Below are 27981 nucleotides of genomic sequence, written 5' to 3'. Positions count from 1 at the left end.
TAGGACAGGAGGTCTCTAGGACAGGTAACCACAGCTCTGTCCTGGTATCTGTCTGAACAGGAGGTCTCTAGGACAGGAGGTCTCTAGGACAGGTAACCACAGCTCTGTCCTGGTATCTGTCTGAACAGGAGGTCTCTAGGACAGGTAACCACAGCTCTGTCCTGGTATCTGTCTGAACAGGAGTCTCTAGGACAGGAGGTCTCTAGGACAGGTAACCACAGCTCTGTCCTGGTATCTGTCTGAACAGGAGGTCTCTAGGACAGGTAACCACAGCTCTGTCCTGGTATCTGTCTGAACAGGAGTCTCTAGGACAGGAGGTCTCTAGGACAGGTAACCACAGCTCTGTCCTGGTATCTGTCTGAACAGGAGTCTCTAGGACAGGAGGTCTCTAGGACAGGTAACCACAGCTCTGTCCTGGTATCTGTCTGAACAGGAGTCTCTAGGACAGGAGGTCTCTAGGACAGGTAACCACAGCTCTGTCCTGGTATCTGTCTGAACAGGAGGTCTCTAGGACAGGAGGTCTCTAGGACAGGTAACCACAGCTCTGTCCTGGTATCTGTCTGAACAGGAGGTCTCTAGGACAGGTAACCAAAGCTCTGCCCTGGTATCTGTCTGAACATGTCGTCATTTTCCAGGATGCAGGGGTTTCGGCCTGGTCTTGACTTCCCTTCTTGACCTTGTCTATGACAACTTGCATCTCCTTGTCAGTGGCTTGCGCATCTGCAGTCTCTGACCAATCGGCTGGAAGGTTGGATAGTCTCACTCATTATACAGGCAGCAGCTATCGAGTCAGGTGGCGAGAGAGAACAGGACAAGGCATCAGGTCGTGTTGGGCTTTCCCTTCCTGTGGACCACATTGAAGTCAGTCTTGCAGCCGGATTGGCCCATCTGGGGTGCCATTTTCTGTACCAAACCTGAGTAAACCACACAACCTTGTCAGAAATAAAGATTAGGAAACGTGTTCAGTGCAATGGTGTATTGACAGGAAAAATCAAATGGGGCTCAGCATAAAAACAACAAAATAATAATTCAATGATCAACAACAAATGAGTCAACATCACTGTTAGAAAGCTAACTCCTACCAGCACCTCCGGTTGAACCTTTTAGTCCTGGTATGAAATTCCAAGTCCAAAGTTATCCTAAGAAATAAGGCCGAAAAAAGCCAACAAAAAGGAAACTCCAACGGAATCCAGATGCAAAATAAATATTCCAACAGAAAAGGTCAAGGTCCAAGTGAAGAGGACGTCTGAACAATTCAATGTCTATATTACCAGTAAAACAGAGGTTTGGCAAGAAAATAGGCTTAAAACATGCTAGCTTTCCTCCACAATGGACTAGCACAAAGAAAGAACATGCTAGCTTCCCTCCACAATGAACTAGCACACAGAAAGAACATGCTAGCTTCCCTCCACAATGAACTAGCACACAGAAAGAACATGCTAGCTTCCCTCCACAATGAACTAGCACATAGAAAGAACATGCTAGCTTTCCTCCACAATGGACTAGCACATAGAAAGAACATGCTAGCTTCCCTCCACAATGGACTAGCACATAGAAAGAACATGCTAGCTTCCCTCCACAATGGACTAGCACATAGAAAGAACATGCTAGCTTCCCTCCACAATGGACTAGCACACAGAAAGAACATGCTAGCTTCCTCCACAATGTACTAGCACAATGCTTCCCTCCACAATGTACTAGCACATAGAAAGAACATGCTAGCTTCCCTCCACAATGTACTAGCACATAGAAAGACTAGCACATGCTAGCTTCCCTCCACAATGGACTAGCACATAGAAAGAACATGCTAGAAAGAACATTCCCCTCCACAATGTACTAGCACACAGAAAGAACATGCTAGCTTCCCTCCACAATGGACTAGCACACAGAAAGAACATGCTAGCCCTCCACAATGTACTAGCACAAGAAAGAACATGCTAGCTTCCCTCCACAATGGACTAGCACACAGAAAGAACATGCTAGCTTCCCTCCACAATGTACTAGCACACAGAAAGAACATGCTAGCTTCCCTCCACAATGGACTAGCACACAGAAAAAACATGCTAGCTTCCCTCCACAATGGACTAGCACACAGAAAGAACATGCTAGCATTCCCTCCACAATGGACTAGCACACAGAAAGAACATGCTAGCTTCCAATGGACTCCACAATGTACTAGCACACAGAAAGAACATGCTAGCTTCCCTCCACAATGTACTCCACAGAAAGAACATGCTATGGACTAGCACACAGAAAGAACATGCTAGCTTCCCTCCACAATGGACTCACACACAGAAAGAACATGCTAGCTTCCCTCCACAATGGACTAGCACACAGAAAGAACATGCTAGCTTCCCTCCACAATGGACTAGCACATAGAAAGAACATGCTAGCTTCCCTCCACAATGGACTCGCACACAGAAAGAACATGCTAGCTTCCCTCCACAATGGACTAGCACACAGAAAGAACATGCTAGCTTCCCTCCACAATGGACTAGCACATAGAAAGAACATGCTAGCTTCCCTCCACAATGGACTAGCACACAGAAAGAACTTGCTAGCTTCCCTCCACAATGGACTAGCACATAGAAAGAACATGCTAGCTTCCCTCCACAATGTACTAGCACATAGAAAGAACATGCTAGCTTCCCTCCACAATGTACTAGCACACAGAAAGAACATGCTAGCTTCCCTCCACAATGGACTAGCACACAGAAAGAACATGCTAGCTTCCCTCCACAATGTACTAGCACACAGAAAGAACATGCTAGCTTCCCTCCACAATGGACTCGCACATAGAAAAAACATGCTAGCTTCCCTCCACAATGGACTAGCACACAGAAAGAACATGCTAGCTTCCCTCCACAATGGACTAGCACACAGAAAGAACATGCTAGCTTCCCTCCACAATGTACTAGCACATAGAAAGAACATGCTAGCTTCCCTCCACAATGGACTAGCACACAGAAAGAACATGCTAGCTTCCCTCCACAATGGACTCGCACATAGAAAGAACATGCTAGCTTCCCTCCACAATGGACTAGCACATAGAAAGAACTTGCTAGCTTCCCTCCACAATGGACTAGCACATAGAAAGAACATGCTAGCTTCCCTCCACAATGTACTAGCACATAGAAAGAACATGCTAGCTTCCCTCCACAATGGACTAGCACACAGAAATAACATGCTAGCTTTTTTGTCCCATGACCCCATTTTAATATTTGAAAATGTAATTATAGCTTATGTTCACTCCCTCCCTGGCTAGTGGATTCAGGCTGAGTCGAAACCAGCTGGTTCTATCCTCCCTCCCTGCCCTATACAGGTAGATGTAGGTATTGGCTAGTGGATTCAGGCTGAGTCTAACCCAGCTGGTTCTATCCTCCCTCCCTGCCCTATACAGGTAGATGTAGGTATTGGCTAGTGGATTCAGGCTGAGTCTAACCCAGCTGGTTCTATCCTCCCTCCCTGCCCTATACAGGTAGATGTAGGTATTGGCTAGTGGATTCAGGCTGAGTCTAACCCAGCTGGTTCTATCCTCCCTCCCTGCCCTATACAGGTAGATGTAGGTATTGGCTAGTGGATTCAGGCTGAGTCTAACCCAGCTGGTTCTATCCTCCCTCCCTGCCCAATGCAGGTAGATGTAGGTATTGGCTCGTGCAGGTAGATGTAGGTATTGGCTCGTGCAGGTAGATGTAGGTATTGGCTCGTGCAGGTAGATGTAGGTATTGGCTCGTGCAGGTAGATGTAGGTATTGGCGTGTAAGAATGTATATTTCACCTGCCACATTGGCGGATGGTAAATTTTCCCTTTTATCTCCCTCACCAACTTTTAACATCTGCAATCTGAACAGCTAACTGATCGCTGCAGCTGTACATAGTCTATCTGTAAATAGCCCACCCAATTTACCTACCTCATCCCCATACTGTTTAGGCTTAGAATCATTCTGCTTTCTTCAAACTGTTTCTTGTTCTGTTTCATAGTAATCTGAGATCCCTCCTCATGGAGGAAGTCTGCCTCGGAGCAGAGCTGTGTTAAATGGGTGCTGATAGATCCCTGGAGCTGTGTAACATGATGATTAGGGAGCTAACAACACAGCCAGACAGCTCTAGTAATGAATCAGGAAGTGGACAGACAGCTCTAGTAATGAATCAGGAAGTGGACAGACGGCTCTAGTAATGAATCAGGAAGTGGAGCTGTGTTCAACATGATGAGCAGGGAGCTAACAACACAGTCAGACAGCTCTAGTAATGAATCAGGAAGTGGACAGACGGCTCTAGTAATGAATCAGGAAGTGGACAGACGGCTCTAGTAATGAATCAGGAAGTGGAGCTGTGTTCAACATGATGAGCAGGGAGCTAACAACACAGCCAGACAGCTCTAGTAATGAATCAGGAAGTGGACAGACGGCTCTAGTAATGAATCAGGAAGTGGACAGACGGCTCTAGTAATGAATCAGGAAGTGGACAGACGGCTCTAGTAATGAATCAGGAAGTGGACAGACGGCTCTAGTAATGAATCAGGAAGTGGACAGACGGCTCTCGTAATGAATCAGGAAGTGGACAGACGGCTCTCGTAATGAATCAGGAAGTGGACAGACGGCTCTAGTAATGAATCAGGAAGTGGACAGACGGCTCTCGTAATGAATCAGGAAGTGGACAGACGGCTCTAGTAATGAATCAGGAAGTGGACAGACGGCTCTAGTAATGAATCAGGAAGTGGACAGACGGCTCTAGTAATGAATCAGGAAGTGGACAGACGGCTCTAGTAATGAATCAGGAAGTGGACAGACGGCTCTAGTAATGAATCAGGAAGTGGACAGACGGCTCTAGTAATGAATCAGGAAGTGGACAGACGGCTCTAGTAATGAATCAGGAAGTGGACAGACGGCTCTAGTAATGAATCAGGAAGTGGACAGACGGCTCTAGTAATGAATCAGGAAGTGGACAGACGGCTCTCGTAATGAATCAGGAAGTGGACAGACGGCTCTCGTAATGAATCAGGAAGTGGACAGACGGCTCTCGTAATGAATCAGGAAGTGGACAGACGGCTCTCGTAATGAATCAGGAAGTGGACAGACGGCTCTAGTAATGAATCAGGAAGTGGACAGACGGCTCTCGTAATGAATCAGGAAGTGGACAGACGGCTCTAGTAATGAATCAGGAAGTGGACAGACGGCTCTAGTAATGAATCAGGAAGTGGACAGACGGCTCTAGTAATGAATCAGGAAGTGGACAGACGGCTCTAGTAATGAATCAGGAAGTGGACAGACGGCTCTAGTAATGAATCAGGAAGTGGACAGACGGCTCTAGTAATGAATCAGGAAGTGGACAGACGGCTCTAGTAATGAATCAGGAAGTGGACAGACGGCTCTAGTAATGAATCAGGAAGTGGACAGACGGCTCTAGTAATGAATCAGGAAGTGGACAGACGGCTCTAGTAATGAATCAGGAAGTGGACAGACGGCTCTAGTAATGAATCAGGAAGTGGACAGACGGCTCTAGTAATGAATCGGGAAGTGGACAGACGGCTCTAGTAATGAATCGGGAAGTGGACAGACGGCTCTCGTAATGAATCGGGAAGTGGACAGACGGCTCTAGTAATGAATCGGGAAGTGGACAGACGGCTCTCGTAATGAATCGGGAAGTGGACAGACGGCTCTCGTAATGAATCGGGAAGTGGACAGACGGCTCTAGTAATGAATCGGGAAGTGAACAGACGGCTCTAGTAATGAATCGGGAAGTGGACAGACGGCTCTAGTAATGAATCGGGAAGTGGACAGACGGCTCTAGTAATGAATCGGGAAGTGGACAGACGGCTCTAGTAATGAATCGGGAAGTGGACAGACGGCTCTCGTGATGAATCGGGAAGTGGACAGACGGCTCTAGTGATGAATCGGGAAGTGGACAGACGGCTCTCGTGATGAATCGGGAAGTGGACAGACGGCTCTAGTGATGAATCGGGAAGTGGACAGACGGCTCTAGTAATGAATCGGGAAGTGGACAGACGGCTCTCGTAATGAATCGGGAAGTGGACAGACGGCTCTAGTAATGAATCAGGAAGTGGAGCAGGCTCTTTGCTCTTCGTGCTATGAAGGGGCAGATACAGAGTTGATCCTCTCGATCACCTGAGACACATTTGAATGAAGTACCAAAAATTCTAGTATCAAACCGTAAATAAAAAAATAAAAAATCTATGCTTCGGTATACTGTGCAACGTTATGCTGAGCGTCTGGTGAATGCCTCTTCGGTCGATGGATGGGGCTTGGTTGGGTCTGTTTTCACAACCTGGGCATTTGTGTGGCTGCCATTTTGAGGTCCTTGCTGCAGGGGTGGGGTCCTGATCTGGGTTGGATTATATAGGGTGTTTGTGTGCCTGTCTGTCTCGCTCGCTGTCTCTCTGCCTCAGGCTCTGTCTCTCTGTCTTAGCCTCACCTGTGTGTGTTTCTGTTCGTTAGTGTTACCTGTCTCTTACAGCCTCACCTGTGTGTGTTTCTGTTCGTTAGTGTTACCTGTCTCTATCTCAGCCTCACCTGTGTGTGTTTCTGTTCGTTAGTGTTACCTGTCTCTGTTACAGCCTCACCTGTGTGTGTTTCAGTTCGTTAGTGTTACCTGTCTCTGTTACAGCCTCACCTGTGTGTGTTTCTGTTCGTTAGTGTTACCTGTCTCTGTCTCAGCCTCACCTGTGTGTGTTTCTGTTCGTTAGTGTTACCTGTCTCTGTTACAGCCTCACCTGTGTGTGTTTCTGTTCGTTAGTGTTACCTGTCTCTGTTACAGCCTCACCTGTGTGTGTTTCTGTTCGTTAGTGTTACCTGTCTCTGTTACAGCCTCACCTGTGTGTGTTTCTGTTCGTTAGTGTTACCTGTCTCTGTTACAGCCTCACCTGTGTGTGTTTCTGTTCGTTAGTGTTACCTGTCTCTGTCTTAGCCTCACCTGTGTGTGTTTCTGTTCGTTAGTGTTACCTGTCTCTGTTACAGCCTCACCTGTGTGTGTTTCTGTTCGTTAGTGTTACCTGTCTCTGTTACAGCCTCACCTGTGTGTGTTTCTGTTCGTTAGTGTTACCTGTCTCTGTCTCAGCCTCACCTGTGTGTGTTTCTGTTCGTTAGTGTTACCTGTCTCTGTTACAGCCTCACCTGTGTGTGTTTCTGTTCGTTAGTGTTACCTGTCTCTGTTACAGCCTCACCTGTGTGTGTTTCTGTTCGTTAGTGTTACCTGTCTCTGTTACAGCCTCACCTGTGTGTGTTTCTGTTCGTTAGTGTTACCTGTCTCTGTTACAGCCTCACCTGTGTGTGTTTCTGTTCGTTTGTGTTACCTGTCTCTGTTACAGCCTCACCTGTGTGTGTTTCTGTTCGTTAGTGTTACCTGTCTCTGTTACAGCCTCACCTGTGTGTGTGTCTGTTCGTTAGTGTTACCTGTCTCTGTCTCAGCCTCACCTGTGTGTGTTTCTGTCTCTGTCTAGCCTCACCTGTTACCTGTCTCTGTCTTAGCCTCACCTGTGTGTGTTTCTGTTCGTTAGTGTTACCTGTCTCTGTCTCAGCCTCACCTGTGTGTGTTTCTGTTCGTTAGTGTTACCTGTCTCTGTCTCAGCCTCACCTGTGTGTGTTTCTGTTCGTTAGTGTTACCTGTCTCTGTCTCAGCCTCACCTGTGTGTGTGTCTGTCTCTGTTACAGCCTCACCTGTGTGTGTTTCTGTTCGTTAGTGTTACCTGTCTCTGTCTCAGCCTCACCTGTGTGTGTTTCTGTTCGTTAGTGTTACCTGTCTCTGTTACAGCCTCACCTGTGTGTGTTTCTGTTCGTTAGTGTTACCTGTCTCTGTCTCAGCCTCACCTGTGTGTGTTTCTGTTCGTTAGTGTTACCTGTCTCTGTTACAGCCTCACCTGTGTGTGTTTCTGTTCGTTAGTGTTACCTGTCTCTGTTACAGCCTCACCTGTGTGTGTTTCTGTTCGTTAGTGTTACCTGTCTCTGTTACAGCCTCACCTGTGTGTGTTTCTGTTCGTTAGTGTTACCTGTCTCTGTTACAGCCTCACCTGTGTGTGTTCTGTTCGTTAGTGTTACCTGTCTCTGTTACAGCCTCACCTGTGTGTGTTTCTGTTCGTTAGTGTTACCTGTCTCTGTCTCAGCCTCACCTGTGTGTGTTTCTGTTCGTTAGTGTTACCTGTCTCTGTCTCAGTGTGTGTTTCTGTTCGTTAGTGTTACTCAGCCTCACCTGTGTGTGTTTCTGTTCGTTAGTGTTACCTGTCTCTGTCTCAGCCTCACCTGTGTGTGTTTCTGTTCGTTAGTGTTACCTGTCTCTGTCTCAGCCTCACCTGTGTGTGTTTCTGTTCGTTAGTGTTACCTGTCTCTGTTACAGCCTCACCTGTGTGTGTTTCTGTTCGTTAGTGTTACCTGTCTCTGTTACAGCCTCACCTGTGTGTGTTTCTGTTCGTTAGTGTTACCTGTCTCTGTTACAGCCTCACCTGTGTGTGTTTCTGTTCGTTAGTGTTACCTGTCTCTGTTACAGCCTCACCTGTGTGTGTTTCTGTTCGTTAGTGTTACCTGTCTCTGTTACAGCCTCACCTGTGTGTGTTTCTGTTCGTTAGTGTTACCTGTCTCTGTCTCAGCCTCACCTGTGTGTGTTTCTGTTCGTTAGTGTTACCTGTCTCTGTCTCAGCCTCACCTGTGTGTGTTTCTGTTCGTTAGTGTTACCTGTCTCTGTCTCAGCCTCACCTGTGTGTGTTTCTGTTCGTTAGTGTTACCTGTCTCTGTCTCTGTCTCAGCCTCACCTGTGTGTGTTTCTGTTCGTTAGTGTTACCTGTCTCTGTCTCAGCCTCACCTGTGTGTGTTTCTGTTCGTTAGTGTTACCTGTCTCTGTTACAGCCTCACCTGTGTGTGTTTCTGTTCGTTAGTGTTACCTGTCTCTGTCTCAGCCTCACCTGTGTGTGTTTCTGTTCGTTAGTGTTACCTGTCTCTGTTACAGCCTCACCTGTGTGTGTTTCTGTTCGTTAGTGTTACCTGTCTCTGTTACAGCCTCACCTGTGTGTGTTTCTGTTCGTTAGTGTTACCTGTCTCTGTTACAGCCTCACCTGTGTGTGTTTCTGTTCGTTAGTGTTACCTGTCTCTGTTACAGCCTCACCTGTGTGTGTTTCTGTTCGTTAGTGTTACCTGTCTCTGTTACAGCCTCACCTGTGTGTGTTTCTGTTCGTTAGTGTTACCTGTCTCTGTTAGCCTCACCTGTGTGTGTTTCTGTTCGTTAGTGTTACCTGTCTCTGTCTCAGCCTCACCTGTGTGTGTTTCTGTTCGTTAGTGTTACCTGTCTCTGTTACAGCCTCACCTGTGTGTTTCTGTTTTAGTGTTACCTGTCTCTGTCTCAGCCTCACCTTGTGTGTTTCTGTTCGTTAGTGTTACCTGTCTCTGTTACAGCCTCACCTGTGTGTGTTTCTGTTCGTTAGTGTTACCTGTCTCTGTTACAGCCTCACCTGTGTGTGTTTCTGTTCTTAGTGTTACCTGTCTCTGTTCAGCAGCCTCACCTGTGTGTGTTTCTGTTCGTTAGTGTTACCTGTCTCTGTCTCAGCCTCACCTGTGTGTGTTTCTGTTCGTTAGTGTTACCTGTCTCTGTTACAGCCTCACCTGTGTGTGTTTCTGTTCGTTAGTGTTACCTGTCTCTGTTACAGCCTCACCTGTGTGTGTTTCTGTTCGTTAGTGTTACCTGTCTCTGTCTCAGCCTCACCTGTGTGTGTTTCTGTTCGTTAGTGTTACCTTACCTGTCTCTGTCTCAGCCTCACCTGTGTGTGTTTCTGTTCGTTAGTGTTACCTGTCTCTGTCTCAGCCTCACCTGTGTGTGTTTGTCTGTTCACCTGTTGTGTGTTACCTGTCTCTGTCTCAGCCTCACCTGTGTGTGTTTCTGTTCGTTAGTGTTACCTGTCTCTGTCTCAGCCTCACCTGTGTGTGTTTCTGTTCGTTAGTGTTACCTGTCTCTGTCTCAGCCTCACCTGTGTGTGTTTCTGTTCGTTAGTGTTACCTGTCTCTGTCTCAGCCTCACCTGTGTGTGTTTCTGTTCGTTAGTGTTACCTGTCTCTGTCTCAGCCTCACCTGTGTGTGTTTCTGTTCGTTTGTGTTACCTGTCTCTGTCTCAGCCTCACCTGTGTGTGTTTCTGTTCGTTAGTGTTACCTAGCCTGTCTCTGTCTCTGTCTCAGCCTCACCTGTGTGTGTTTCTGTTCGTTAGTGTTACCTGTCTCTGTTACAGCCTCACCTGTGTGTGTTTCTGTTCGTTAGTGTTACCTGTCTCTGTTACAGCCTCACCTGTGTGTGTTTCTGTTCGTTAGTGTTACCTGTCTGTCTCTGTCTCAGCCTCACCTGTGTGTGTTTCTGTTCGTTAGTGTTACCTGTCTCTGTTACAGCCTCACCTGTGTGTGTTTCTGTTCGTTAGTGTTACCTGTCTCTGTTACAGCCTCACCTGTGTGTGTTTCTGTTCGTTAGTGTTACCTGTCTCTGTCTTAGCCTCACCTGTGTGTGTTTCTGTTCGTTAGTGTTACCTGTCTCTGTTACAGCCTCACCTGTGTGTGTTTCTGTTCGTTAGTGTTACCTGTCTCTGTTACAGCCTCACCTGTGTGTGTTTCTGTTCGTTAGTGTTACCTGTCTCTGTCTCAGCCTCACCTGTGTGTGTTTCTGTTGTTACAGCCTCACCTGTTAGTGTTACCTGTCTCTGTTACAGCCTCACCTGTGTGTGTTTCTGTTCGTTAGTGTTACCTGTCTCTGTTACAGCCTCACCTGTGTGTGTTTCTGTTTGTTAGTGTTACCTGTCTCTGTTACAGCCTCACCTGTGTGTGTTTCTGTTCGTTAGTGTTACCTGTCTCTGTCTTAGCCTCACCTGTGTGTGTTTCTGTTCGTTAGTGTTACCTGTCTCTGTTACAGCCTCACCTGTGTGTGTTTCTGTTCGTTAGTGTTACCTGTCTCTGTTACAGCCTGTTACCTCTGTTCTTCCAGAGTGTGCCATGGCGGCTGGTGTTAGCCTGCTGACTGATGTGCCCTACTCTTCCTCTGGGGACCTCAACACAGGCAACAGCATGAACACAGGTAGGTGTTACTATTCTACAGTAGTAATGTGTCTATCGTGTACACGTTTGTTTGTTACTCCATGTGTTATTTCATAGTTTTGATGTCTTCAATATTATTCTACAATGTAGAAAATATAAAAAAATGAAGAAAAACCCTTGAATGAGTCGGTGTCCTAAAAGTTATGACCAGTGGTGTATTTTTGACTCTTGTTCCTGCAATACGGTGCATAAAAAACTAACAACATATTTACCTGGGTGGAGAGGAAAGCCTAGGAATCTCAAGGGTTAACCAATTCTGTGAACAGGTTAGGCAATTCAACATGGAAGTTAGAAAAGATGGACGTTTATGAATGTAGAGATCGATGGGTCTTTAGTGAAGTCCAGCCAACCTATAGATACTGCATGCAGTGACGAGTATCAAAACTGTCACCTGTAACAAAACGAAGGGCACTGTGGTAGACGGCATCCAAAGGTTTAAGAGTGGTACAGTAGCAGCTGCACTTTGATGAATAATATCCCCATTATAAAGAACAGGTGAAAGATTGACTGAATAATCTGCTTCATATTGTTGAGAGAAAGGCACAATCTGTTTCTGTAGAAAAAGACACCTTTAATGTTTTTAGACACCTTCAACCAAAACGTTTTCATCCCTGCTAGTATTTAATCCTTTGTCAAGATAATCCACCTGACACACGTGGTTTATCAAGAAGCTGATTAAACAGGAGTGTTTCCCTATTGTGGGGAAAACAAAGTCTGATTGGCTGAGCCTGGCTCCCCAGCCTATGCCCTCCCAGGCCATCCCAGTCATGTGAAATCCATGGATTAGGGCCTAATTAATTTAATTAAATTGACTGATTTCCTTATATGAACTGTAACTCAGCAAAATCTTTGAAATTGTTGCGTTTAGATTTTTCCTCAGTATATATGTTTTAAAAAAACCCGTCAAATCCATATCAATCCAAAGTGCTCAGTGTTTGTAGTACATTTGGAAAGTATTCAGACCCCTTAACGTTTTCCACATTTTGTTACGTTACAGCCTTACTCTAAAATGGATTACGTTTTTTTTTTACCCTCATCAATCTACACACAATACCCCATAATGACAAAGCAAAAACAGTTCTCTAGACATTTTTGCAAATGTATAAAAAAAAAACTGCAATATTACATTTACATAAGTATTCAGATCCTTTACTCTGTACTTTGTTGAAGAACCTTTGGCAGCGATTACAGCCTCGAGCCTTCTTGGGTGTGACACTACAAGCTTGGCACACTACCTAGCATCACTACTCTGGACGGTTACGACCTAGAATATGTGGACAACTACAAATACCTCGGTGTCTGGCTAGACTGTAAACTCTCCTTCCAGACTCACATTAATCATCTCCAATCCAAAATTAAATTTAGAATCGGCTTCCTATTCCGCAACAAAGCCTCCTTCACTCACGCCGCCAAGCTTACCCTTGTAAAACTGACTATCCTACCGATCCTCGACTTCGGCGATGTCATCTACAAAATAGCTTCCAATACTCTACTCAGCAAACTGGATGCAGTTTATCCCAGTGCCATCCGTTTTGTTACTAAAGCACCGTATACCACCCACTACTGTGACCTGTATGCTCTCGTTGGCTGGCCCTCGCTACATATTCGTTGCCAGACCCACTGGCTCCAGGTCATCTACAAGGCCATGCTAGGTAAAGTCCCGCCTTATCTCAGTTCACTGGTCACGATGGCAACACCCACCCATAGCACGCGCTCCAGCAGGTGTATCTCACTGATCATCCCTAAAGCTAACACCTCATTTGGCCGCCTTTCGTTCCAGTTCTCTGCTGCCTGTGACTGGAACGAATTGTAAAAATCGCTGAAGTTGGAGACTTTTATCTCCTTCACCAACTTTAAACATCTGCTATCTGAGCAGCTAACCGATCGCTGCAGCTGTACATAGTCCATTGTTAAATAGCCCACCCAATTTTACCTACCTCATCCCCATACTGTTTTATATTTATTTACTTTTCTGCTCTTTTGCACACCGATATCTCTACCTGTACATGACCATCTGATCATTTATCACTCCAGTGTTAATCTGCTATTTTGTAATTAGTTTTCTACTATGGCCCATTTATTGCCTTACCACCTCACGCCATTTGCACACAATGTATATAGACTTTTTTCCCCCTATTGTATTATTGACTGTACGTTTGTTTATTCCATGTGTAACTCTGTGTTGTTGTTTGTTGCACTGCTTTGCTTTATCTTGGCCAGGTCGCAGTTGTAAATGAGAACTTGTTCTCAACTGGCCTACCTGGTTAAATAAAGGTGTTCTCAACTGGCCTATCTGGTTAAATAAAGGTGTTCTCAACTAGCCTACCTGGTTAAATAAAGGTGAAATAAAACATCTGCATTTGAGTAGTTAATCCTGTTCTTCTCTCTGTGTCCGGGCTCTGGCTGGGCCCTTCAAGGACATTCAGAGACTTGTCCCGAAGCCACTCTTGCGTTGTCTTGGCTGTGTGCTTAGGGTCGTTGTCCTGTTGGAAGGTGAACCTTCACCCCAGTCTGAGGTCCTGAGCGCTCTGGAGCAGGTTTTCATCAAGGATCTCTCTGTAATTTGCTCCGTTCATCTTTTCCTAAATCCTGACCAAACCTTGCCACTGAAAAACATCCCCACAGCTGTCTCTCTCTCTCTCTGTCTCTCTGTCTCTCTCAATTCAATTCAAGGGGCTTTATTGGCATGGGAAACACGTGTTAACATTGCCAACGCAAGTGAGGTAGATAATATACAAAAGTGAAACAAACAAAAATGAACAGTAAACATTACTCATACAGAAGTTTCAAAGCAATAAAGACATTACAAATGTCAAATTATTTATTTATATATATATATATATATGTACAGTGTTGTAGCAATGTACAAATGGTTAAAGTACACAAGGGAAAATAAATAAGCATAAATATGGGTTGTATTTACAATGGTGTTTGTTCTTCACTGGTTGCCCTTTTCTTGTGGCAACAGGTCTGTCTCTCTAACTCTCTGATCTCTGGAGGTTTGAACAGCAGCTTCTCTCTCTCTCTCTCTCTCGTTATAACTCTCTGATCTCTGGAGGTTTGAACAGCAGCCTCTCTCTCTCTCGTTATAACTCTCTGATCTCTGGAGGTTTGAACAGCAGCTTCTCTCTGTATCAGAACAACATCTCTTTGTGTTATTCTGTTCCATAAACCACTCTTATTGTTGTTGAGATGTAAACACTAGAATAACAGCTTCATTCCAAACCCATTGTGTTTAGTCGCTGAGGGCGGCCCCAAATGAGACCTATTCCCTATGTAGTGCACTACTTTTGACCCCAAATGGGACCTATTCCCTATGTAGTGCACTACTTTAGACCAGATCCCTGTGATGGGAGTACTCCATCACCACTGTCACTCCATAATGAACACCGCAACATACAGACACACCGACATACCGGCTCCCACCCACAGAGGATTTAGGAGTGAGTTGGTTGTCATGGGGACAGTGACTGTGTGATGAAAGTAATGATGAATTGTATTGGCCTCTCTTTGTGCCAGCGGGCTACTGTACTGCGATGAGTCACTGGATCGCTCCGTTTAGCCAGCATGCAGGCTCACTGACTGTCAATACACAGGTTAGACAGGACAGGGAGAGAGAGGGGCTGGTTAGACAGGGCAGGGAGAGAGAGGGGCTGGTTAGACAGGGCAGGGAGAGAGAGGGGCTGGTTAGACAGGGCAGGGAGAGAGAGGGGCTGGTTAGACAGGGCAGGGAGAGAGAGGGGCTGGTTAGACAGGACAGGGAGAGAGAGGGGCTGGTTAGACAGGGCAGGGAGAGAGAGGGGCTGGTTAGACAGGACAGGGAGAGAGAGGGGCTGGTTAGACAGGGCAGGGAGAGAGAGTGGCTGTTTAGACAGGACAGGGAGAGAGAGGGGCTGGTTAGACAGGGCAGGGAGAGAGAGGGGCTGGTTAGACAGGGCAGGGAGAGAGAGGGGCTGGTTAGACAGGGCAGGGAGAGAGAGGGGCTGTTTAGACTGGACAGGGAGAGAGAGGGGCTGGTTAGACAGGACAGGGAGAGAGAGGGGCTGGTTAGACAGGGCAGGGAGAGAGAGTGGCTGTTTAGACAGGACAGGGAGAGAGAGGGGCTGGTTAGACAGGGCAGGGAGAGAGAGGGGCTGGTTAGACAGGACAGGGAGAGAGAGGGGCTGGTTAGACAGGACAGGGAGAGAGAGGGGCTGGTTAGACAGGACAGGGAGAGAGAGGGGTTGGTTAGACAGGACAGGGAGAGAGAGGGGCTGGTTAGACAGGACAGGGAGAGAGAGGGGCTGGTTAGACAGGACAGGGAGAGAGAGGGGTTGGTTAGACATGACAGGGAGAGAGAGGGGCTGGTTAGACAGGGCAGGGAGAGAGAGGGGCTGGTTAGACAGGGCAGGGAGAGAGAGGGGCTGGTTAGACAGGGCAGGGAGAGAGAGGGGCTGGTTAGACAGGGCAGGGAGAGAGAGGGGCTGGTTAGACAGGGCAGGGAGAGAGAGGGGCTGGTTAGACAGGGCAGGGAGAGAGAGGGGCTGGTTAGACAGGGCAGGGAGAGAGAGGGGCTGGTTAGACAGGGCAGGGAGAGAGAGGGGCTGGTTAGACAGGGCAGGGAGAGAGAGGGGCTGGTTAGACAGGGCAGGGAGAGAGAGGGGCTGGTTAGACAGGGCAGGGAGAGAGAGGGGCTGGTTAGACAGGGCAGGGAGAGGCGGGGGCTGTACTAGGTCCATGGCACAGGATTAGACTGAGGCAGCTAGGAGGACTGTGTCAGTTAGACAAGGAGTCTGAGGGACCTTGAGTACAGCGGAGACACAGGGGGACCTTGAGGACAGGGGACACGCAGGGGGACCTTGAGGACAGCGGAGCCGCAGGGGGACCTTGAGGACAGCGGAGACGCTGAGGGACCTTGAGGACAGCGGAGACGCTGATGGACCTTGAGGACAGCGGAGACGCTGATGGACCTTGAGGACAGCGGTGACGCTGAGGGACCTTGAGGACAGCGGTGACGCTGAGGGACCTTGAGGACAGCGGTGACGCTGAGGGACCTTGAGGACAGCGGTGACGCTGAGGGACCTTGAGGACAGCGGTGACGCTGAGGGACCTTGAGGACAGCGGAGACGCTGAGGGACCTTGAGGACAGCGGAGACGCTGATGGACCTTGAGGACAGCGGTGACGCTGAGGGACCTTGAGGACAGCGGTGACGCTGAGGGACCTTGAGGACAGCGGTGACGCTGAGGGACCTTGAGGACAGCGGTGACGCTGAGGGACCTTGAGGACAGCGGAGACGCTGAGGGACCTTGAGGACAGCGGTGACGCTGAGGGACCTTGAGGACAGCGGTGACGCTGAGGGTCCTTGAGGACAGCGGTGACGCTGAGGGACCTTGAGGACAGCGGAGACGCTGAGGGACCTTGAGGACAGCGGAGACGCTGAGGGACCTTGAGGACAGCGGAGACGCTGAGGGACCTTGAGGACAGAGAGCCGCAGGGGGACCTTGAGGACAGAGAGCGGCAGACAGTCGGGTGGGTCTGCATGCAGCAGGACGCATAGGGACTGTCAATGATGTCTGCGTGAGGAAGAGACGGGGTTGTTGAACCTGTCACAGGTTGAGACTGAGCTTGACGCTGGGTGCCTCACAGATGGCAGAACAGCAGAGAGACAAATAAGAGGTAGATGGTTAGACACAGAGACAGGGACATATATGGCTGAGGAGCCCTCCGATGGCAACACAGGCACCACCACGGGACCACACCAATGTAATGACACTGCTAGATCACAATCAAGGCTTCTCTTGCTTTGTACAGATCCACTGCTGGCCGAGCTGGTTCAAATCTGTCTGAACATCTCTCTGTTAACCTGGCTAGTTCAAATCTGTCTGAACATCTCTCTGTTAACCTGGCTGGTTTCGATCTGTCTGAACACCTCTCTGTTAACCTGGCTAGTTCAGATCTGTCTGAACACCTCTCTGTTAACCTGGCTAGTTCAGATCTGTCTGAACACCTCTCTGTTAACCTGGCTAGTTCAGATCTGTCTGAACACCTCTCTGTTAACCTGGCTAGTTCAAATGTCTGAACATCTCTCTGTTAACCTGGCTGGTTCAGATCTGTCTGAACATCTCTCTGTTAACCTGGCTGGTTCAGATCTGTCTGAACACCTCTCTGTTAACCTGGCTAGTTCAGATCTGTCTGAACATCTCTCTGTTAACCTGGCTGGTCCAGATCTGTCTGAACACCTCTCTGTTAACCTGGCTAGTTCAGATCTGTCTGAACATCTCTCTGTTAACCTGGCTGGTTCAGATCTGTCTGAACATCTCTCTGTTAACCTGGCTGGTTCAGATCTGTCTGAACACCTCTCTGTTAACCTGGCTAGTTCAAATGTCTGAACACCTCTCTGTTAACCTGGCTAGTTCAAATGTCTGAACATCTCTCTGTTAACCTGGCTAGTTCAAATGTCTGAACATCTCTCTGTTAACCTGGCTAGTTCAAATGTCTGAACATCTCTCTGTTAACCTGGCTAGTTCAGATCTGTCTGAACACCTCTCTGTTAACCTGGCCGGTCCAGATCTGTCTGAACACCTCTCTGTTAACCTGGCCGGTCCAGATCTGTCTGAACTCAGTATGACAGGGCTAGTCAGAGGAGCTGGTTGAAGACCTGCCAGTGCTAGTTTAGTTTACCTTGAGGTAAAGATGCTGAGATGCTAACCCGCATTAATGAGGGGAGAAGGCTTTAGTTGCTAGGGAAATGTATCGTCTGTGAACGTGTGTTTTCAAAGAGGTGTCTGTTGTTGGAGAGAAAAGCCAACATGAAATACAGCAGGAGAATATGTAGTCTAGTCACACAGCATGGGGATGATGTAGTCTAGTCACACAGCATGGGGATGATGTAGTCTAGTCACACAGCATGGGGATGATGTAGTCTAGTCACACAGCATGGGGATGATGTAGCCTAGTCACACAGCATGGGGATGATGTAGCCTAGTCACACAGCATGGGGATGATGTAGTCTAGTCACACAGAATGGGGATGATGTAGTCTAGTCACACAGAATGGGGATGATGTAGCCTAGTCACACAGAATGGGGATGATGTAGCCTAGTCACACAGAATGGGGATGATGTAGCCTAGTCACACAGAATGGGGATGATGTAGTCTAGTCACACAGCATGGGGATGATGTAGTCTAGTCACACAGAATGGGGATGATGTAGTCTAGTCACACAGAATGGGGATGATGTAGCCTAGTCACACAGAATGGGGATGATGTAGCCTAGTCACACAGAATGGGGATGATGTAGCCTAGTCACACAGCATGGGGATGATGTAGCCTAGTCACACAGCATGGAGATGATGTAGCCTAGTCACACAGCATGGGGATGATGTAGTCTAGTCACACAGAATGGGGATGATGTAGCCTAGTCACACAGAATGGGGATGATGTAGCCTAGTCACACAGCATGGGGATGATGTAGTCTAGTCACACAGCATGGGGATGATGTAGTCTAGTCACACAGAATGGGGATGATGTAGTCTAGTCACACAGCATGGGGATGATGTAGTCTAGTCACACAGCATGGGGATGATGTAGTCTAGTCACACAGAATGGGGATGATGTAGTCTAGTCACACAGAATGGGGATGATGTAGTCTAGTCACACAGAATGGGGATGATGTAGCCTAGTCACACAGCATGGGGATGATGTAGTCTAGTCACACAGCATGGGGATGATGTAGTCTAGTCACACAGAATGGGGATGATGTAGTCTAGTCACACAGAATGGGGATGATGTAGTCTAGTCACACAGAATGGGGATGATGTAGTCTAGTCACACAGCATGGGGATGATGTAGTCTAGTCACACAGCATGGGGATGATGTAGCCTAGTCACACAGAATGGGGATGATGTAGCCTAGTCACACAGAATGGGGATGATGTAGTCTAGTCACACAGAATGGGGATGATGTAGTCTAGTCACACAGAATGGGGATGATGTAGCCTAGTCACACATAATGGAGATGATGTAGCCTAGTCACACAGAATGCAGCTAGTATGTAGTCTAGTGGGATGTGCTTGTTGATCTCTCCTCTTTTCTCTCTCTCGCTCTGCAGTCAGTACTCGGGTCCCCACAGCCAAGTACACCAAGGTGGGGGAGACTTTGAGACATGTGATCCCAGGTCACATGCAGTGCTCCATGGCGTGTGGAGGGAGGGCCTGTAAATATGAGAACCCGGCCCGCTGGAGTGACAAGGAGCAGGCCGTTAAGGGACTGTACTCCTCATGGTAAGTCTCTGTCTAACATCCCATGTCTGTCCTCTGTCTCTCTTCTGGGCTTATAGATAGATAGATAGTATCAGACAGCTCTGGATAGGTAGTTAGATGGATAGGTAGGTGGCAAGATAGATAGCTAGTTTGATCGATAGGTAGTAAGATAGATAGGATCCTACAGCTCTGGATAGGTAGTTAGATAGGTAATATATATAGGCAGTTAGACAAGTAGTAAGATAGTTAGATAGATAGACAGGTAGTTAGATATAGACATGAAGTGAGGTAGGTAGTTAGATAGATGGATAGATAGTAATATATATATAAAGAAAGAAAGGTAGTAAGATAGACATATAGATAACCTCCACTCTTACACTAGCCCAAGCCAATGGCATGTACCAGATGCTCAGCAGGCTCTGCTCACACTTACTGGCCTGAGGCCAAACCACACGACCAACAACATTGGACACTTTATGGAACACAAAGCCTTCACTATATCATCCTGGAATATCCAAGGCCTGAGGTCATCTGCCTTTGGCCTAAAGAGGAACCTGGACTTCACCAAAGAAATCGGTAATACAGACATTGTCATCCTACAAGAAACCTGGTATAGGGGAGATGGACCCACTGGTTGGTCTCTAGGTTACAGAGAACTGGTAGTCCCATCCACCAAACTACCAGGTGTGAAACAGGGAAGGGACTCAGGGGGTATGCTAATTTGGTATAGAGCAGACCTAACTCACTCCATTAAATGAATCAAAACAGGAACATTTTACATTTAACAAGAAATTCAAAAGGAAATGATCCTAACAGAGAAAAATGTCCTCCTGTGTGCTGCCTACATCCCCCCCACTAGAATCCCCATACTTTAATGAAGACAGCTTCTCCATCCTGGAGGGGGAAATCAATCATTTCCAGGCCCAGGGACATGTACTAGTCTGTGGCGACCTAAATACCAGAACCAGACAAGAACCTGACACCCTCAGCACACAGGGGGACAAACACCTGCCTGCAGGTGACAGCATTCCCTCCCCCGTATGCCCCTCTAGGCACAACTATGACAACATAACCAACAAAAACAGGTCACAACTCCTGCAGCTCTGTCGCACGCTGGGTATGTACATCGTCAATGGTAGGCTTCGAGGGGACTCCTATGGTAGGTACATCTATAGCTCATCTCTTGGCAGTAGTACTGTAGACTACTTTATCACTGACCTCAACCCAGAGTCTCTCAGTGTTCACAGTCAGCCCACTGACACCCCTATCAGACCACAGCAAAATCACAGTCTACATGAACAGAGAAATACTCAATCATGAGGCATCAAAGCCAAAGGAACTGAGTAACATTAAGAAATGCTATAGATGGAAGGAAAGTAGTGTGGAAACCTACCAAAAAACAATTAGGCAACAACAAATTCAATCCCTTTTAGACAATATCCTGGGTAAAACGTTCCACTGTAATAGTGAAGGTGTAAACTTGGCAGTAGAACATCTTAACAGTATATTTGACCTCTCAGCTTCCCTATCAAATCTCAAATAGAAAACCGAAGAAAATTAACAGCAATGACAAATGGTTTGATGAAGAATGCAAACATCTAAGAAAGAAATTGAGAAACCTGTCCAACCAAAAACATAGATACCCAGAAAACCTGAGTCTACGCCTTCACTATGGTGAATCACTAAAACAATTATCATTAACAGCAGACTTGTACATTTCCTCAGTGAAAACAATGTACTGAGCAAATGGCAATTTTTTTGACCAAATTACCGTACGTACGTGTTCACCCTGCACACCAACAAACAAAACAAAGGCAATGTCTTCTCATGCTTTGTTGATTTCAAAAAAGCCTTTGACTCAATTTGGCATGAGGGTCTGCTATACAAATTGATGGAAAGTGGTGTTGAGGGAAAAACATACAACATTATAAAATCCATGTACACAAACAAGTGTGCGGTTAAAATTGTCAAAAAACACAGGGCCGTGGGGTGAGACGGATGCAGCTTAAGCCCCACCCTCTTCAACATATATATCGACGAATTGGCGAGGGTACTAGATCAGTCTGCAGCACCCGGCCTCACTCTACTAGAATCTGACGTCAAATGTCTGCTGTTTGCTGATGATCTGGTGTTTCTGTCACCAACCAAGGAGGGTCTACAGCAGCACCTAGATCTTCTGCACAGATTCTGTCAGACCTGGGCCCTGACAGGCCTGGGCCCTGACAGGCCCTGGTGTCCCAAAAAAGGTCCAGTCGCCACGACCACAAATACAAATTCCATCTAGGCACTGTTGCCCTGGAGCACACAAAAAACTATACATACATTGGTGCAAAAAAGTATTTAGTCAGCCACCAATTGTGCAAGTTCTCTCACTTAAAAAAGATGAGAGGCCTGTAATTTTCATCATAGGTACACTTCAACTATGACAGACAAAATGAGAAAAAAAATCCAGAAAATCACATTGTAGGATTTTTAATGAATTTATTTGCAAATTATGGTGGAAAATAAGCATTTGGTCACCTACAAACAAGCAAGATTTCTGGCTCTCACAGACCTGTAACTTCTTCTTTAAGAGGCTCCTCTGTCCTCCACTCGTTACCTGTTAATGGCACCTGCTTGAACTTGTTATCAGTATAAAAGACACCTGTCCACAACCTCAAACAGTCACACTCCAAATTCCACTATGGCCAAGACCAAAGAGCTGTCAAAGGACACCAGAAGCAAAATTGTCCTACGGCCTCCTCCACGTCTCCTGATGTACTGGCCGGTCTCCTGGTAGCGCCTCCATGCTCTGGACACTACGCTGACGGACACAGCAAACCTTCTTGCCACATCTTGCATTTATGTACCATCCTGGATGAGCTGCACTACCTGAGCCACTTGTGTGGGTTGTAGACTCCGTCTCATGCTACCACTAGAGTGAAAGCACCGCCAGCATTCAAAAGTGACCAAAACATCAGCCAGGAAGCATAGGAACTGAGAAGTGGTCCGCCTCCATGCTCTGGACACTAATCTGGACACCACCTGCACAACCACTCCTTTATTGGGGGTGTCTTTGCCTATAATTTCCACCTGTTGTCTATTCAATTTGCACAACAGCATGTGACATTTATTGTTAATCAGTGTTGCTTCCTAAGTGGACAGTTTGATTTCACAGAAGTGTGATTGACTTGGAGTTACATTGTGTTGTTTAAGTGTTCCCTTTATTTTTTTTTAGCAGTATGTGTATATATATATATATTATATTATATTATATTATATGACATTTGTAATGTCTTTATTATTTTAAAACTTCTGTATGTGTAATGTTAATTTTTGTTTATTTCACTTTTGTATATTATCTACCTCACTTGCTTTGGCAATGTTAACACATGTTTCCCATGTCAATAAAGCCCCTTAAATTTAATAAATAGATAGTTAGATAGATCTGTAGATAGATCGATAGGTAGGTAGATGGGTTGTAATATAGATAGATATGTTGTTGGATAGATATTTAGATGGGAGGTAGGTAGATGGATAGGTAGATGGATAGGTAGGTAGATGGGTAGATAGATAGATGTATATGTAGGTAGTAAGATAGATAGATAGATCTGTAGATGGGTTGTAATATAGATAGATATGTTGTTGGATAGATATTTAGATGGATAGGTAGATTGATGGATAGGTAGATTGATGGATAGGTAGATTGATGGATAGGTAGATTGATGGTAGTAAGATAGATATATATGTAGGTAGTAAGATAGATAGATATAGGTAGTAAGATAGATAGATATGGAGTTAGATATGTAGGTAGTAAGATATGTAGATAGATATGGAGATATATAGATATGTAGATATGTAGTTAGATAGATATGTAGGTAGTAAGATAGATAGATATAGGTAGTAAGATAGGTAGTTAGATAGGGAATTAGATATGTAGATAGATATGGAGATATATAGATATGTAGATATGTAGTTAGATCTATTTGATCATTTAAAACACAATAAAACCTCATGTGGATAAAGCCATTTTAAATAATTGAGGATGACACACTAAAACAGTTTGAAACAGTATTTCCATTGTGGTCCTCTTAAATAAATGTCTCTAAGCATTAACAAGCACAGTATACCTACTAGGCATGCTTGAGTTACAGATATAATAATAATAATAATGAATACATTCTTTAACTTTTCAAAGAATCTCAAAGCGCATCAAAAGTAAGACAACAGATAAATATGTAAATGACGGAGATTGAAAGCATGTCAGTCGGTTTGGGATCAAGTTGAGGCAAGTTAGTCTGTAAAGGCAGTGTAGGTTCAGTTGAGGAGCCAAAGACCGGAGCTGTGTTCCCATGCTAACATACTGTATACTTCATGAGTATATACTATAGTATACTGTAAACGCACGGTGTCCTTTCAGTCAAGTGTACTAGCGCTTCGCCTGTCTATTGGAGGTTGATGCTAGCTTGTTAGCATAACAAATTACTATCTAGACATCTTACAACTTCATTAACAATGTCCATTGAGAACACACAACGACTATACCGCTAAGAAAGATGTGAATAATCAAGTCAATAAATGTTTTCCTACGTCTCTATTGGATGTGTCGTTGTTTGTCTGTATTGGATGTGTCGTTGTTTGTCTGTATTGGATGTGTCGTTGTTTGTGTCTGTTTTCTTCCATCTGTTTTGGCTGTGTCGTTGTTTGTCTGTATTGGATGTGTTGTTGTTTGTCTGTATTGGATGTGTTGTTGTTTGTCTGTTTTGGATGTGTCATTGTTTGTCTGTATTGGATGTGTCGTTGTTTGTGTCTGTTTTCTTCCATCTGTTTTGGATGTGTCGTTGTTTGTCTGTATTGGATGTGTCGTTGTTTGTCTGTATTGGATGTGTTGTTGTTTGTGTCTGTTATCTTCCATCTGTTTTGGATGTGTCGTTGTTTGTCTGTATTGGATGTGTCGTTGTTTGTCTGTATTGGATGTGTTGTTGTTTGTCTGTATTGGATGTGTTGTTGTTTGTCTGTTTTGGATGTGTCGTTGTTTGTCTGTATTGGATGTGTCGTTGTTTGTCTCTATTGGATGTGTTGTTGTTTGTCTGTATTGGATGTGTTGTTGTTTGTGTCTGTTTTCTTCCATCTGTTTTGGATGTGTCGTTGTTTGTCTGTATTGGATGTGTCGTTGTTTGTCTGTATTGGATGTGTCGTTGTTTGTCTGTATTGGAAGTGTCCATTTGTGTCCATTGTTATAGTATGTTAAACCCTCTGTGACTCCACTCGGCACACCGTTCACTGTATGAGACTCGAGACAGACATACCACACACTTTAACGTTACCTGCAGCGGCAACTCACCACATCTCATAGTCCTTGCTGTCTATCTGTCGTTGTTAGACATGTATTTAGCGTTCATGGCAGCTGTATTTGTTGTCCTGGCTATAATGATGAACTGCCGCCAGTTGGCTGTTCAGAAGACCGAGGCTGGAAGGAGGAGGAGACGACAGGCATCTGGTCAAAGGAGGGCGCTGTTGAGGCGCTGTATTCTCCTTGACCAGAATGCAAATGTAGGTAGGCCACATTCTAAGTCAATTATTACACTGTACTGGTCTGTATGTAGCCAAGTTCATTGTCAATTTGATACATGTACTTGGATTATAATAGTAGAACATGTCGTTTAGTGTAGCCTACAGGCTACATTCAATAATGCACACACATGGCAGAATAGGCCTACATATCAAATCATGTGAAAGCTATTTATTTTGTTTCAATTTGGTAAAGTTGCCTTTTCTCATCACAGACTGGTGGCAGAGGACCCTACTGCAAAAACCCAATGTACCCATCCTGGACGACCTTGACCTCAAGCCCCACTTCCGAATGACCCTCTTTTGACAGGCTGGTAGAGGCCTTGCAGCATGAAGACCAGGACCATGGCTGGGGCCAGACCTTGGAAGCCTCCTGTTTCTCTAATGGCTGGCCAGTGCCACTTTGTATTGTGTTGTGTCCGAGGCAGTTGATGTCCGCCGGACCACAGTGCTCCATGTCATCCATAGGGTCGTCATTCATGGGATCATGAAGAATTTAATTCATATCAGCTACAGGCCATCTGTGACCACAGGTGCAGTTTCATCTACATTGCCTTCCCCGGGTCTGTGCACGACGCCAGGGCTGTAACAGTCCTTTACCCTCCATCCTAAGGGATGGACTCTGCCTGGCCGAGCCCATCTGTATAATGACCCTACAGGCAGCCAGTGATGGGTGCAGTGGAGGCCACCTACAATTCAAAGCGTTCCAAGGTGAGGAATGTGGTGGAGCGGTCCTTCAGGATTATGGAGACCCTGTGAAGCTCCATCATGAAGGCCTGGAGGTGAAGCCTACCTTTGTGTCTGAGGTGGTTGAATGCTGCACGTCTGCCTCAGCAACCAGGACATTGTGGAGCCTGAGGATGATGATGGAGACCTGGACCAGCCTCTTCCTCAGAATGGATATCACCTGTAGGACCAGCCTCTTCCTCAGAATGGGCATCACCTGTAGGACCAGCCTCTTCCTCAGAATGGACATCACCTGTAGGACCAGCCTCTTCCTCAGAATGGACATCACCTGCAGGACCAGCCTCTTCCTCAGAATGGGCATCACCTGTAGGACCAGCCTCTTCCTCAGAATGGGCATCACCTGTAGGACCAGCCTCTTCCTCAGAATGGGCATCACCTGTAGGACCAGCCTCTTCCTCAGAATGGGCATCACCTGTAGGACCAGCCTTCTCCTCAGAATGGATATCACCTGCAGGACCAGCCTCTTCCTCAGAATGGGCATCACCTGTAGGACCAGCCTCTTCCTCAGAATGGATATCACCTGTAGGACCAGCCTCTTCCTCAGAATGGATATCACCTGTAGGACCAGCCTCTTCCTCAGAATGGATATCACCTGTAGGACCAGCCTCTTCCTCAGAATGGATATCACCTGTAGGACCAGCCTCTTCCTCAGAATGGGCATCACCTGTAGGACCAGCCTTCTCCTCAGAATGGATATCACCTGCAGGACCAGCCTCTTCCTCAGAATGGGCATCACCTGCAGGACCAGCCTCTTCCTCAGAATGGATATCACCTGCAGGACCAGCCTCTTCCTCAGAATGGATATCACCTGTAGGACCAGCCTCTTCCTCAGAATGGGCATCACCTGTAGGACCAGCCTCTTCCTCAGAATGGATATCACCTGTAGGACCAGCCTCTTCCTCAGAATGGGCATCACCTGTAGGACCAGCCTCTTCCTCAGAATGGATATCACCTGTAGGACCAGCCTCTTCCTCAGAATGGATATCACCTGTAGGACCAGCCTCTTCCTCAGAATGGATATCACCTGTAGGACCAGCCTCTTCCTCAGAATGGATATCACCTGTAGGACCAGCCTCTTCCTCAGAATAGGCATCACCTGCAGGACCAGCCTCTTCCTCAGAATGGGCATCACCTGTAGGACCAGCCTCTTCCTCAGAATAGGCATCACCTGTAGGACCAGCCTCTTCCTCAGAATGGGCATCACCTGTAGGACCAGCCTCTTCCTCAGAATGGATATCACCTGCAGGACCAGCCTCTTCCTCAGAATAGGCATCACCTGTAGGACCAGCCTCTTCCTCAGAATGGATATCACCTGTAGGACCAGCCTCTTCCTCAGAATGGGCATCACCTGTAGGACCAGCCTCTTCCTCAGAATGGGCATCACCTGCAGGACCAGCCTCTTCCTCAGAATGGGCATCACCTTTAGGACCAGCCTCTTCCTCAGAATGGGCATCACCTGTAGGACCAGCCTTCTCCTCAGAATGGATATCACCTGTAGGACCAGCCTCTTCCTCAGAATAGGCATCACCTGCAGGGCCAGCCTCTTCCTCAGAATGGGCATCACCTGTAGGACCAGCCTCTTCCTCAGAATAGGCATCACCTGCAGGACCAGCCTCTTCCTCAGAATAGGCATCACCTGCAGGGCCAGCTCGCAGCTGCAGAATCAGGAGTGGGCAATGTTGCTGCACCCGCTAACCCCATCCCAGGTGACCACTACTACCGCAATCCCCACCAGTAAAAACAACCCACATGATTCTCACAGGCACCCTGTTTAAAACAGTGGTTGATTCCTAAATCAATCAATATCACCTGTGTTCACATCTAACATAACTTACTGTTCTGCTTTTTATCATATTACCAGTGTTCAGGCCTCCCAGGTGGCGCAGCGGTCTAAGACATCTCAGTCGAAGTGGCGTCACTGCAGTCCCTGGTTCGAATCCAGGCTTCATCACATCTGGGCATGATTGGAAGTCCCATAGGGCGGCACAATATTGGCCTAGCGTCGTCCGGGTTTGGCCGGGGGTGGCTGTCATTGTAAAAAATGTATTTGGTCTTAACTGACTTGCCCAGTTAAATAAATAAAACATATATTTGATCATATTACCAGCGTTCATATTTCAAATCAAACACATTTTTAATAATTCCTCAAATTTCCTGGTGGCATCCCCTTTGTGTGGCCGTAATGCTGCCTTTTGCAGCCCTTCTCCCGGAGTGCTGCCTGCTCTGACGCACTTCACTCACACGGCTCTCCATCACCTGATCTGGTCTTTCTCACAGGCTACAAGTGAAGACCGACACATTGGGGATGCAACTGCATGCATCCTTATCCAATTCCGCACATTGAAGATAACGGTCCACATTTACTTTTCGTCAGCCA

General features: G+C 46.5%; 2 protein-coding genes across 4 annotated transcripts in view; both read left to right on the top strand.

Moving 5' to 3' along the window:
* Positions 1-27981, top strand: part of ptpdc1a (protein tyrosine phosphatase domain containing 1a) — a 90866-nt gene that overhangs the window by 3884 nt on the left and 59001 nt on the right. For all 3 annotated transcript variants that reach the window (XM_064967375.1, XM_064967374.1, XM_064967373.1), the window contains 2 exons: positions 10959-11048; positions 19157-19328. In XM_064967375.1, coding sequence (XP_064823447.1) covers positions 10967-11048; positions 19157-19328 — 254 coding nt within the window. In that variant the 5' untranslated portion in view covers positions 10959-10966. The remainder of the gene's footprint in view (positions 1-10958; positions 11049-19156; positions 19329-27981) is intronic.
* On the top strand, positions 19334-27692 carry LOC135540973 (uncharacterized). Its single transcript, XM_064967127.1, has 3 exons — positions 19334-23060; positions 23199-27310; positions 27466-27692. Exons 2-3 carry the CDS (start codon positions 25505-25507, stop codon positions 27496-27498), a joined length of 1839 nt encoding a protein of 612 aa, XP_064823199.1. The 5' UTR covers positions 19334-23060; positions 23199-25504; the 3' UTR covers positions 27499-27692.

Source organism: Oncorhynchus masou, chromosome 6, assembly GCF_036934945.1.
Source record: "Oncorhynchus masou masou isolate Uvic2021 chromosome 6, UVic_Omas_1.1, whole genome shotgun sequence".
Taxonomy (NCBI): domain Eukaryota; kingdom Metazoa; phylum Chordata; class Actinopteri; order Salmoniformes; family Salmonidae; genus Oncorhynchus; species Oncorhynchus masou.
This window is presented reverse-complemented; position numbering and strand designations above follow the sequence as displayed.